The sequence below is a fragment of the Silurus meridionalis genome, chromosome 22 (genome assembly GCF_014805685.1).
Source record: "Silurus meridionalis isolate SWU-2019-XX chromosome 22, ASM1480568v1, whole genome shotgun sequence".
NCBI lineage: Eukaryota > Metazoa > Chordata > Actinopteri > Siluriformes > Siluridae > Silurus > Silurus meridionalis.
In genome coordinates, this window is record NC_060905.1 from 1,463,840 (window position 1) to 1,476,339 (window position 12,500).

The window sequence follows — 12,500 nt, forward strand, 5'->3', positions numbered from 1 at the left end:
TACATCTGTGTCTACATTTATGTCTGTGACTGTGTCTGTGGCTACATCTGTGTCTGTGTATGTGTCTACATCTGTGTCTGAGTTTACATCTGTGTCTGTGTCTACATCTGTGTCTGAGTTTACATCTGTGTCTGCGACTGTATCAGTGACTACATCTGTGTCTACATTTATGTCTGTGACTGTGTCTGTGGCTACATCGGTGTCTGTGTCTGTGACTACATCTGTGTCTGTGACTGTGTGTGTGACTGTGTCTGTGACTACATCTGTGACTGTGTGTGTGAGACTGTGCCTGCAACTACATCTGTGTCAGTGTCTGCATCTGTGTGTGTGACTGTGTCTGTGACTACATCTGTGTCTTTGTGTGACTAAATCTGTGTCTGTGGCTACATCGGTGTCTGTGTCTGTGACTACATCTGTGTCTGTGACTGTGTGTGTGACTGTGTCTGTGACTACATCTGTGACTGTGTGTGTGAGACTGTGCCTGCAACTACATCTGTGTCAGTGTCTGCATCTGTGTGTGTGACTGTGTCTGTGACTACATCTGTGTCTGTGTTTACATCTGTGTCTTTGTGTGACTAAATCTGTGTCTGTGACTACATATGTGTCTGTGTGTGACTAAATCTGTGTCTGTGACTACATCTGTGTCTGTGATTGAGTTCTGAGTCCTGACTGCAAAGGTGACTGCACGTGTGCTAAATCTGTGTATTTGTGACCGCGTCTGTATATATTCCAGAGTCTGTGTGTGTGAAAAGCATTTTTTCTGTGACTATATCTGTGACTGTGTCTACCTATGTCTGTGCCTTCATCTGACCATGTCTGTGTCTGTATTTGTATCTGCACTTGTGTCTGTATCTGCGTCTGGGTGTTTTGGCCTAAAGATAAACACAAACTGCACTTAATGGAAATGTGTCTATTTAGGTTCATAGTCAAGGATTTAGACACAGACATACACGCACGCACACACACACACACACACACACACACACACACACACACACACACACACACACACACACACACACAGAGCAGTAATGTGGAATGTGGACTGCGGCAAGTTCTGATCTCACACTTCCTGAAAGCAATGAATGTGGACTTCAGTTTGTCCTTCTCTCTTTTTCTCTCTCTCACTCTCTCTTTCTCTGTCTCTTTTCTTTCCTTCTCTCTCTCTCTCTCTCTCTCTCTCTCTCTCTCTCTCTCTCTCTGTCACTCGTTCATTTATTTCATTACACATCTGTTTTTCACTTCAGCTTTTGACTCTTTCTTTTTCCTTTTCTCTTTTTTCTTAGTTTCTGTTCCCTTTTCTCTCTGTATTTTCTTTTTTTCTCGCCTTCATGCTTTCCTGTTCGTCTTCTCCTTTTCTTTTATTAATTCATTATCGTCATTATCATCATCATCATCATCATCATCATCATCATCATCATCATCATCATCATCATCATCATCATCGTTGTTGTCATCTCTCTCTCTCTCTCTCTCTCTCTCTCTCTCTCGCTCCTCTTTTCTCTCCATCTGTTTCCTTCTTTCTTTGCTTTGATGTCCTTCCCTTCTTCTTGCTGTTTCCTGTTTGTTTCTCTCTATCTGTTATTCTCATTCTTTATTTTCTTTCTTTTTCTATTCTTTTAAAAAACAACGACAACCTCTAAACTCTTGTGTTCTCTGCTGTAGTCCACACACACACACACACACACACACACACACACACACACACACACACACACACACACTCGCTTTGTCTTTGCCTCAATCTGTTTCAGTCTTTGCCTCATCTCAGTCTGTGCCTTTGTCACATTCTGTATCTATGTCTGTGTTTTTGTCTTAATCTCTGTCTCAGTCTGTGTCTTCGCCTCTGTTTTGTCCCGTCACATTCTGTGTCTCGGTCTCTGTCTCACTCTTAAGGATCTGTCTCAAATGTCTCTCTTAGTCTCTGTCTCATTCTGTGTCTGTGTTTTAGTCTCTGCTTTCAATTGGTAATTCCAGTCAGACACCTTTCGTGCCTGATGAAACAGCAGAGTGTGTGTTTGTCTCTGTGTGTGTTTGTGTGTGTGTGTGTGTGTGTGTTTGTGTGTTTTCGAGGTGTCTTTGACCTTCCAGTGGCCCTGCAGGTGCCAGCCAGGTAAAGAGGAGGAGGTGTCTCTCTCTCTCTCTCTCTCTCTCTCTCTCTCTCTGCGCATGCGCGGGTGAAGGTGAGTGTGTGTGTGTGTGTGTGTGCGGGGCGAGTGTAGAGGAGTGTGTGTGTGTGTGTGTGTGTGTGTGCGGGGCGAGTGTAGAGGAGTGTGTGTGTGTGTGTGTGTGTGTGTGTGGGGCGAGTGTAGAGGAGTGTGTGTTAGCGGTTTGAAATGTGGTGGGACATGAGAACATTGTCTCTGCCTCAGGAGAGGAGAGCTTTCTTAAAGACCTGCCAAAGCTCACAGAGTCAGTGGCCAAGGAGTTGGACCAGGCCATGGAGAATGGGCGGAGTATAGACGTCTCCCAGGGGAGTTTTTCAAGGCATTCGGTGCAGTAATAGGGCAGGATGTGCTGGAGGTCCTACAGTAACGTGTCAGAGGTGGTCAGCTACCAATGAGCTGCAGGAGAGCCGTCCTGACCCTGCTGCCAAAAAAAGAAGACCTGACCCACCTGAAGAACTGGCGCCCAGTGTCACTACTGTGCACTGACTGCAAGCTGCTGTCAAAAACATTAGCATCGAGACTGACGAAGGTGATGGAGCAGATCATTCACCTTGACCAGACATACTGTGCATAACATAACATATACCTAATTCATGACATTTTGGACGTCTCCAGGCTATTGACTGGTCTAATTCTCCTAGACCAGGAAAAGGCTTTTGACCGGGTTGAGCATGAATACTTGTGGAAGGTGCTGGAAAGCTTTGGGTTCAACCCTGGTTTCAGAGCCATGATCAGGGTGTTGTACAGTGCAATTGAGAGTGTACTGAATGTTAACAGTGGTTTATGTTCCCCTTTTAGAGTGTACAGAGGGATCAGGCAGGGCTGTTCCCTCTCAGGTATGTTGTACACTCTGGCGATTAAACCTCTTTTAAACAAGTTAAGGAGTCATCTCTCCAGTTTTAATATTCCTCATTTTAATGCCTCTATATTCTTGTCAGCTTACGCAGAGGACTTGGTAGTCATGATAAACACACAAGATGATGCAAAGTTTTTAACTGCCATTTTAAAGGACTTTAAGATTTTATATTCTGCCTAGGTCAACTGGGGTAAAAGTGAAGCCATTTTAGTAGTTGAGGTGGGCAACCTTCACTGCCAGGAGGCTTAGCATGGAAAAGAAGTGGTTTTAAATACTTGGGTGTCTACCTGGGAAGCAATGTGTTTTTACATAATAACTGGGAAGGTTCTCTAGAGCATGTGAAAGGCAGACTGAACAGGTGGAGACGGTTGGTCCCAAAGATGTCCTACAGGGGGCGAACCCTGATCATCAACAACCTCACCACATTGTCCCTCTGGCACAAGCTAGCCTGTGTTGATCCTCCACAGAACCTGCTGGCAAACATCCAGGCCCTGCTAGTGGATTTCTTATGGGACAATCTACAATGGATTCCTCAGAGTGTTCTCCAATTGCCGAGAGAGGAAGGAGGGCATGGGCTGGTCCAGCGGTCCAGCAGAGCTGCAGCATTCTGCCTCCAGTTCATCCAGAAAATCCTCACTGGACCCAGAGACTTAGTATGGAGAGCAGCAGTTGATTATTACGCACAGTTGAAGGACTGGGGCTGGACAGAGCCTTGTTTTTAATGGACACAAAAATGCTGGACATTTCTGGATTACCAATGTTTTACCATGGACTTTTTAAAATCTGGAACATTTTTAAAAAACAGAACAAAGGCTGTCGAACACTACACTGGTTACTGGAGGAGCCTTTGATTTTTCCGGCTCAGGTATATTGCCATCTTTGCTTGACTGAGGATACAGTTAACCAGTTGGAAACTGAACCTGTGTTTCAGGAGCACATGTTAACGTTTAAAATCGATGGGTTCGACTATTTTATCTACGTGTCAACCGACTCCATGAAGTGCTTCGGCTGCAAGAAAAGTGGATTCCTAGTGTGAGTGTGTCCCCAAGCAGCGGAGGAAAAGACAATACAGTGGGCGATTTTCTGGCATTGACAGCAAGTGGAGCATTTTCCCCAGGCTGTGAAAAAGTCAACTGAAGTGATAAGCACTAAAACTAACCCAGTATCCAGCGAGGAGGTGATCAGCACTGGTGCACTGAGAGCACTGGGCAGGCTGAAATCAGTGCTCACGACAGTAACACAGAGCTCGACACTGATGATGTAATGAATAATACACAGGAAATCACTACCGTGACAAACATACTGATAGTGACACTGTAATTTACATTTTTAAACATCATGTAAACATTTTAAAGAGTTGTTCTCTCAGACCACAGTTTGGTTTCCTGCATAGCAGTTTTAAAATCTATTAAGCCAAAGCCAAACATTTTACTGATATTTTTACATTTTTTTGGAAAAAGTTTAAAGAAGAAAGGAAACCTTTACATCCTTATAGCATTGGTGGGACCTGGGCAAAGTACACACCAAAACCTATGCCAACATTACACTGCAAATGTCACAAAGGAGTTGTCTCAGTCAATAAAACAATTAGAACATGAAATCATGGAACTTTTACAGCCAACAGGAGAACAGGACAATAGTCGGACCCTCACAGCTAAAAGTACAAGTACAAGGTGCACTAATAAGATCACGCTTCCAGAACACAGACAAAATGAATGCACCATCTAAGTTATTTTTTAACCTTAAAAGAAAGAATGGTCAGAAACATTTTATCCACAACCTGTGATCCGAGACTGGGGACATTTTATCTGAACCCACCGAAATACGCAAGAGAACAGTTAGTTTTTATGAAAAGCTTTACACCAACAAGCTCAAAGTGGACCAAGTCACAAAGCAGGTCTTCCTTGGAGGACTGCCCAAAGTCCCTGAACATCTGGATGCAGCACTCAGTGGAGCAATACTTCAGAAGCGCTTTTTAAAGCCCTACAAAGTACAGAGAGTGGAAAGGCACCGGGTATAGATGGACTTCCAGCAGAGTTCTTGAAGTGCTTCTGGGCTATTGTGGTGGAAGAGTTGCTGGAAGTCCTTAACAATAGTCTAAATGGAGGGTCACTTCCACTGAGTTGCAGGAGGGCAGTCCTCACTCTACTCCCCCAAAAAAAATAGATCTAACAGGCATAGAAAACTGGAGACCTGTGTCCCTATTATGCAGAAACTATAAACAGCTCTATAGAGTTTTAGCCACCAGACTGGGAAGTGTTCTGGAAGAAGTAATTCATTTTGACCAGACATACTGTGTACCTGGGAAGTCAATATTTGAAAACATCCCTGGTTGTGGGACCACCTTCCATTTGTCAGCATACACTGATGGCATAGCAGTAATTATAGACCAACAGAACGACATCGACACACTACACAGAATCTCCAGAGACTTTGGCTAAATATCCTTGGCCAAAATTAACTGAAAAAAAGCGAGGCCCTTTTAGTTGGGCGTTGGTCATTTAGGGTCCCCATACTCGCAGGGGTAAATACCTAGGAGTTTACCTAGGAGAAGAGTCCTACATGCAAAAAACTGTGAAGAGACAGTTTAGAGAATAAAAGGTCACTTAGATAAATCGAAGTGGCTGCTACCCAAGATGTCTTACAGGGGACGCATGCTAATTATTAAAAACCTGGCAGCGTCCTCCCTTTGGCACAAAGAAGCACGTATAGACCCACCGGTAACATTTTTATCTAGAATCCAGTCGATGCTTTTAGACTTTTTCTGGGAAAAGTTACAATGTGTGCCCCAAAGTGTCTTATACCTACCCAAAAGATAAAGGTGGGCAGGCCGTAGTGCACCTACAGAGCAGAACCACTGCTTTTTGTTTACAGATTTGACAGAGGTTTTTATGCGGTTCAGTGTCTTTATGTTGGAAATGTGTGACCAATTTTTTGGAAATCTGGGACTTGATAAACCTTTGTTTTTATGGACCCTCAGAAACGGAACACTTTGGGACTACCTGTTTTTATTACAATCTTTTTAAAGCGTGGAGACTTTTTAAGACAGAGAGAGCCATGGGCACAAACCCGCTACACTGGCTACTTCAGGAGCCCCTCATCTATGGAGCTTGTCTGCAGGCAGTGCCCTCACCCAGACTCTACTAGAGGTCTGGTCTCATCACGCTGGGACACCTGGTGGACCTGGCTGGACCAAAGCTCAAGAACACTAGTGGAGTAGCTGCCCGACTGGCATGGCTACTTCAGAGGTGAACTCTGCTCTCTCACCAGAGGAACAACGAATGTTAGTGGAGCACTTTGGAGGAACTGAACAGCCAGATGAGGAGGATTCTTTTCCTGAGCTTTCTCTGTCTCCAGACTTTTTAGAATGTAAGAATGTCACAATATGGGTGTTTACATGGCCTCTGGGAAAATGTTTTATAAAGCCTGTGCTAAGGTTTTTAATAAGAAAAGTCTTAATGGTAAAGTGGACACAGTGGAGCTCTGTCCTCGGGCTGGGGGAGGAGGAGCGGCCACAGTGGAGAACACTTTACAAGCCACCATAAACAAAAGGACTGGAGATATACAAAGGAGAATCCTGCACGGAATCATTGCTGTAAATGCTTTTATCTCAGTTCTGTGTCCAGAGACAGGTCATTGATGTCCCTTCTGTCTCCAGAGAGAGACAATATTTCACACTTTTACTCAGTGTCTCAGACTAAAACCCATTTTTACCTTTTTGCAGCATTTGTAACAAATCCTTCTCAGTCCAAACCTTTATCCTGGGTGTAAAATACACACAGAGAAGGCAAGCAGAGTGTCAGGCAAAGATGTGCATCTACATCAAAGAGGCAGAAATGACGCAAAAATGGTGATAACAGCAATGATGAAGTCCAGGATTCAAGTGGACTTTCACTTGACTTTCACTTTACAAGAAAACAGACAACCTAATGATGTTTGAGAAAATCTGCTGCCACAGTGATGCACTTTGCTCTGTTTTCGATGAAATTTGAAAAAACGTGAAATTTGTTTTTACCGTATTTTTACAATTCATTAACTTTTTTATCTATTTATCTATTTGTTTCTTTAAGTCATGTAACTTAAATTAATCTTTAGTCGGTCGCTGTTAGAAGCCCTGAGCACATGGTAGTGTAAAAGTGTGTGTGTGTGTGTGTGTGTGTGTGTGTGTGTGTGTGTGTGCGTATATGTGTGTGTGTGTGTCTGTGTGTGTGTGCGTCTATATTTACACACTGATCTTGTTTTCCTTTGCATGCTGCAGTAAAAAAAATGACAATCAACATTTTCTTTTTTTAACAATTGATATATATAGAATTTTTATATTATACATTTTTTCAATGTTGAAAATGTCTGTAATTATTTTTTTAAGAAAATAAATTAAGTATCACATGTACATAAGTATTCAGACCATTAGTTCAATTCAGCAAGTCCTTCTCTGCTGGTAGAAACTTTTATGAGTTTAAGACTTATGTTTTAATATTTATTTTGTCCATGAATATGTAATAAATTATTCCCCATAGTCTATTCTCTTCATTTCAGTCTTTCTCTCAGTTGCTCTGCTTCCTGGAGTGTATGTTTATGTTAAAGTTTCTATCCAATCAGATTTCAGCTGTCACATCATGTATTGCTGTAAGGGTTGTTTAAATATGTTGCTTCAACCAATCAGATTTCAACCCTTAAACCCTCCAAAGCTCGCTAGAAGGTATTGAGTCACGTCAGCATTTTCACGTCCTGTGATTGGACGGTCAGAGAGCGCACTAGTCCGAGCTTGCAAACCGCATCTGTAGCAAACTGCACAATCTCAAATCCAAAATGTATATATGTGTGTGTGTGTGTGTGCTTTCAAAACATCCCATTCCACATTTTATCTACATTTGCTGTTATAATAACCTTCACTGTTTTGGAAAGATGTTCCACTAGCTTTTGGAGTGTGCTTGTGGAGATTTGTGTGAGATTTTGATCTCCAGGTACTGATGTAGGTTAGAAGGTGAAGGTGTCTGAGGTCCATTCAGTGTTCACATTCATACCAACGGTGTTCAATATGGTTTTAGAGCTCTACAGCAGGAGATCTTCCACCCCATTCCATTTAAAGAAGATCTTCAAGGAGCTGGATTTGTGCACAGAGGCGTTGTCATGGTGGAACAGGTTTGGGTCTCCTAGTTATGTGAGTGTAGGAAAAATGACAACATTCTTTACAATTGTGTGCCTCAAAAAAAAAAAAAAAGGTGGGTGTCTTGATAATTTCACCCACAAAAGGTTTTTAATTTATCTGGCTTTAATTAATTATAATTTGACATTTTTTTTAAATTAATAATAAAAAAACAATAGAATAAAATAAAATAAACCCAAACAGAGGCCAAACAGGATACGATCCAAAACCTTTATTTGTTAAACTCTCCATTCGTGTCTGTTTGGTGAAATAAGATACAGCTCTTCTGTTTGAACATCTATTAATTACTAAATAATAATAATAATAACAATAAAAATGTCAAATAAATAAATGGCAAGCGCTGGCATTAATAATGATCAGTTCTCTGGAAGTTATAAAAGCAGCAGCGAGTTCTGTATGCGAACGCCTCGAAATCATCACATAGCAGATAGAGGAAAAAAATTATATTATGAAGTATTTTTTTGTAACTTGTATGTGTTGACTATACTGTTTATAATTTTATGACCTCTTTTGTGTTTTATTTGTGTATTTATTTTATTACAAAAGACAAAAAACACAATTGTAGGGCATTCACAAAAAAACCCTCCAAGCGGCCGAGTTAAATTTCTCCTCGTAATATCTTCTATACATTATATTACACTATTAACATTTGTTCTCTCATGTATTTTTTCTCTCGTCTACCCATTGGGTAGGATATGTGCATAATATTTTCAAGTTATATATTTTTATACAGCACAGTACGAATAAACAAAGTCAGACTTGTGAAAAAAGCACCGTAGGAAGTGAGGCACAACAAAGGTGAGGGGGTGTGCTGGGTTTGTTTTTTGTTTTGTTTGGAGGGAGGTTCAGGATGGTTGTGTTTGCGGTGGGGGAGCGGGGTAAAGGGGTTTTTATTTTTGGCAAGGAGCAAAGTCAAGAGGGTTGTGAGGTGTATGTACAGGGTTGGGTGGGTGGAATCAAAGGGGGTGTTTATGGAGGATCACGGTAAAAGCTAAAGTGTTTTGTTAAAGGGCATTAGGCAGATAAGTTTGGGTGGGGAGTGTCCGATGAATTCAGGGGTATGGGGACGGTTGGGTCAAGGGGTTATGCTTGTAAGGGGACTCAAGGAGTATAGGGATGTTTGGGTGTGGTGTTTAGAAGGTTTGTGGGTGTGGGGTCAAAGGAGCTTGTTTGTGGAGGAGTCAGGAGGTATGGGAATGTTTGAGTCGATGAGTCAAGGGGTTGTGTTTGTGGGGGTGTGGTCAAGGGTTTTGAGTAGGAGTCAGGAGGTATGGGAATGCTTAAATCGATTAGTCAAGGGTTTGTGTTTGTGGGGGTGTGGTCAAGTTTTTTGAAGGAGTAAGAGGGTATGGGGATGTTTGGGAGGGAGGTCAAGGGGTTGTTTGTGGGTTGTTGGGATCAAGGGGTTTGATATGTAAGGGAGTTGAGGGGTATAAGGTGTTTTGGTAAGGTAGTTGTGTAGAAGGAGGGGTCAAAAGGGTTGTGTTTGCTGGGGAGTGGTGGTGGTGGATGTGTTTGGGTAAGAGGTGGGGATTATTTGGAGAAATCAAGGGGTTTGAATTTGTGAAAGGGTCAAAGGGTTTTATTTGTAAGGGAGTTGATGGGTACCTGGCATTTGGGTAAGGGGTCAAGTGGGTTGTGTTTGTGCGGAGTCAAAGGTTGTGTTTTCTGGGGTTGGCATGGTGGAAGAGGCAATAGTTGGAGAGATAACGGGGTTGTATTTGTGGAAGTAAGGTCAAGGGGTTTATTTATTGAGGAGTGGAAGGCTATGGGGTGTTTGAGTAAGGGGTCAGAATTGTGTTTGTTGGAGGCAGATTTGGGGGTTGTTGGTAGTTGAAGGAATCAAGGGGGTTGCGGTTAAGAGGGGTAGCTGGGCTTGGGGGTCAGAGTGCAAAGTGAAAAAGTTCCTATTTCTGTTTTAACACAATTTTTTAGGCACCGAATCTTCTCAGAGGAACATGCAGCAAAAAAAAAATTACAAGTAAAAAGTAAAAACAAATGTACAGCCACTCTGAGGTTTTTAAGAGCGGGGATGGAACAGCGATACACACACAAGAAGAAAATAAATGTAAAAAGATTAAACGTGTGAAAAATGAAGTATGAGTGAACGTGAAAAGATGGAGAGCAGCATTAGCGTTTTGCATTAGAAACCAAGTTAGCATTAGCATAGCAGCAGCAGGACCTTTCTTTCTTTCTCACACACACCGGATGAGTACATCTTGCTTTTTTTTTTTTTTCTTTTTTTTAAATAACATGCTTGTTTCGAAACATTATCAGTCCCGTAGCAGCTCAACTCAGCTGATATCAATCCTTCTATTAGCTATTTTTCCTCAGATTATTTGTCGCTAGCTGGGTAGCGCTCCACATCTACTGGTTTTAATGATAAATATAGAACAATACTTGTTTTCCAAACATGATGTATCTTCTTAACAAACTTTGCTAACTTCTAGCATAACAGGCAACATCTACGCTGGATAATAAGCTAGTAGCCTTAAAGCGCTGCTTTAATTAGCTTAGTTAATGTTGTGTTTGGTGACAAACAGCATTTTTCGGCTAAACATGCTTTGGAACAAATGTGGATAAAAATCTAGCAGTCACATGACTAGCTAGCCAGGTAGATCTCAATCTCTACGTAGTATTTAGTGAACAAGTTAACATTACTGGAACAATTTTAGGTCACTGGAAAGTTTTCTCAATGTTATTTCTGGTTCCCTGAAGTATATATATTTTTTGCCTTCTAACTCTAACGTTCCTATGATGTTTCATTTTGTATTACTGGACATCACGGATGTTTTTAGAACATTAAAGGAGAATTTTTCAAGTAGTTATATAATTTATATAAATGTGTCATCTTAACTCTAGATCTAGGACAAAAAGGCCAACATTTAGGCATCACAGGTAACAAAATAAAACTGAGTTTTCTATTAGAGGAATACTTTCTAACTTGAACTTGAGTTTGAAACTAAGAACTAAAAAAACAACAAACAGCACTAGTAAAGCAAGAAGCGTAGAAAATCAGCTAGCGAATGAGACGCATTTGATTTAGCGGACGTGCATAAGACTACGTTTTCCATGATTCCCTTTTATCTGGACCATGCTGAAGCAAGCGAGTTTTAAAGTGCTATTTTTAAAGGATGAACGGATGAAAGGCTGACGTTCAACAAGAGAAAAACGAACAGGATTTAAACAAAACGCCTTTGTTTTTTGTTTTAAGTGCCATCTTTTGGGTTAGTAGTGGATTATTTGTTTAAAGGCTGGATCAGATGTGAAAAAGTGAAATGGGAGACAAAACATAAGACAAAAATTAATATGGCTTTAAAAAAAAAAAGAAAAAGAAAAGTTTTTAGTGCAATGTAGAATTTTTTCTCTGCATTTTGATGACATCACTGAGATTTAAATCACAATGACATAAATCATGGCACTCGGATTTGGATTGGGTAAGAACGTAGGAAAAAAATGTGTTGTACGTGAACAAAAAAAGGAGAAAAAAAAAAGCAAAACCCTATATCCTGCACAGTTCCTTGAACAAAATAAAACATACTTAAATAAAAGAAAGCATAAAAAAACGTGAAAGGAGAAGTTGCAAAAGAGCCTGAACATCCACACGAGGCCCACAGGTTGTAGCAAAAAAATTAAAAATTAAAAAAAGTATAAAAAAGTGATAATCACTTAAGCTTGGTTCCTCGGTTCTCTGGATTACTAAATTGTGCAAGGGACTGAGTGCTTGGAGGGAATCCACGCCCCCTTTCCAATATTAATGAACAGGGTCCAAAGAGCACAGCCCCTCCCACTCTGTGCTTATCAGTCAAGTTGGTTTGTCCCGTCGTCCGTCCTTCGCCTTCCTCTGATTGGACGGTGGTGCGTTATTGCTGTGCTGGTGCAAGAAATAGGAGGAGGAGGAGGAGGAAGGAGAGGAGGCGGAGGTGAAGTTTGGGTAAGACCGCCCAATCACATCGCTGTAGGTGGGCGGTGGTCCTTGCCCCTGAAGGCGCGAGTATGAGGCACTCTTGCCCGAGTGTGTGCTGGGTGGCCTGGGCCCGTAAACATCCATAATGTCGCTATCAAAGACAGTACGATTAGGAGGAGCTCGCACAGAGGCACGGCTCAGCTCCAGTTGCTGCTCGGGGCTCCTCAGTGCGAGAGTGCAGGGGCCTTTATATGGCGGTGGCTCCTCGCCATCGGACAGGCAGATCGTGGGCGGGAGTTCGATCTGCGTCTGCATTTGTGGGTACGTGGGCTGGAAACGGCTCGACTGCTCCCTTTGGATAAACGAAGGAGGGACAAAGCGATCAAAACTACGTGGCCCAAA

General features: G+C 41.8%; 1 protein-coding gene across 1 annotated transcript in view; it reads right to left on the bottom strand.

The window, feature by feature from the left end:
• Positions 1-8,387: 8,387 nt before the first annotated feature.
• The window catches only part of ldlrad4a (low density lipoprotein receptor class A domain containing 4a), a 21,235-nt gene continuing 17,122 nt past the window's right edge, over positions 8,388-12,500 (bottom strand). Inside the window, exon 4 of the mRNA XM_046835127.1 lies at positions 8,388-12,500. This exon is cut by the window's right edge and continues 6 nt beyond it. Within this exon, the coding sequence (XP_046691083.1) occupies positions 11,997-12,500 (504 nt within the window). The 3' untranslated portion in view covers positions 8,388-11,996.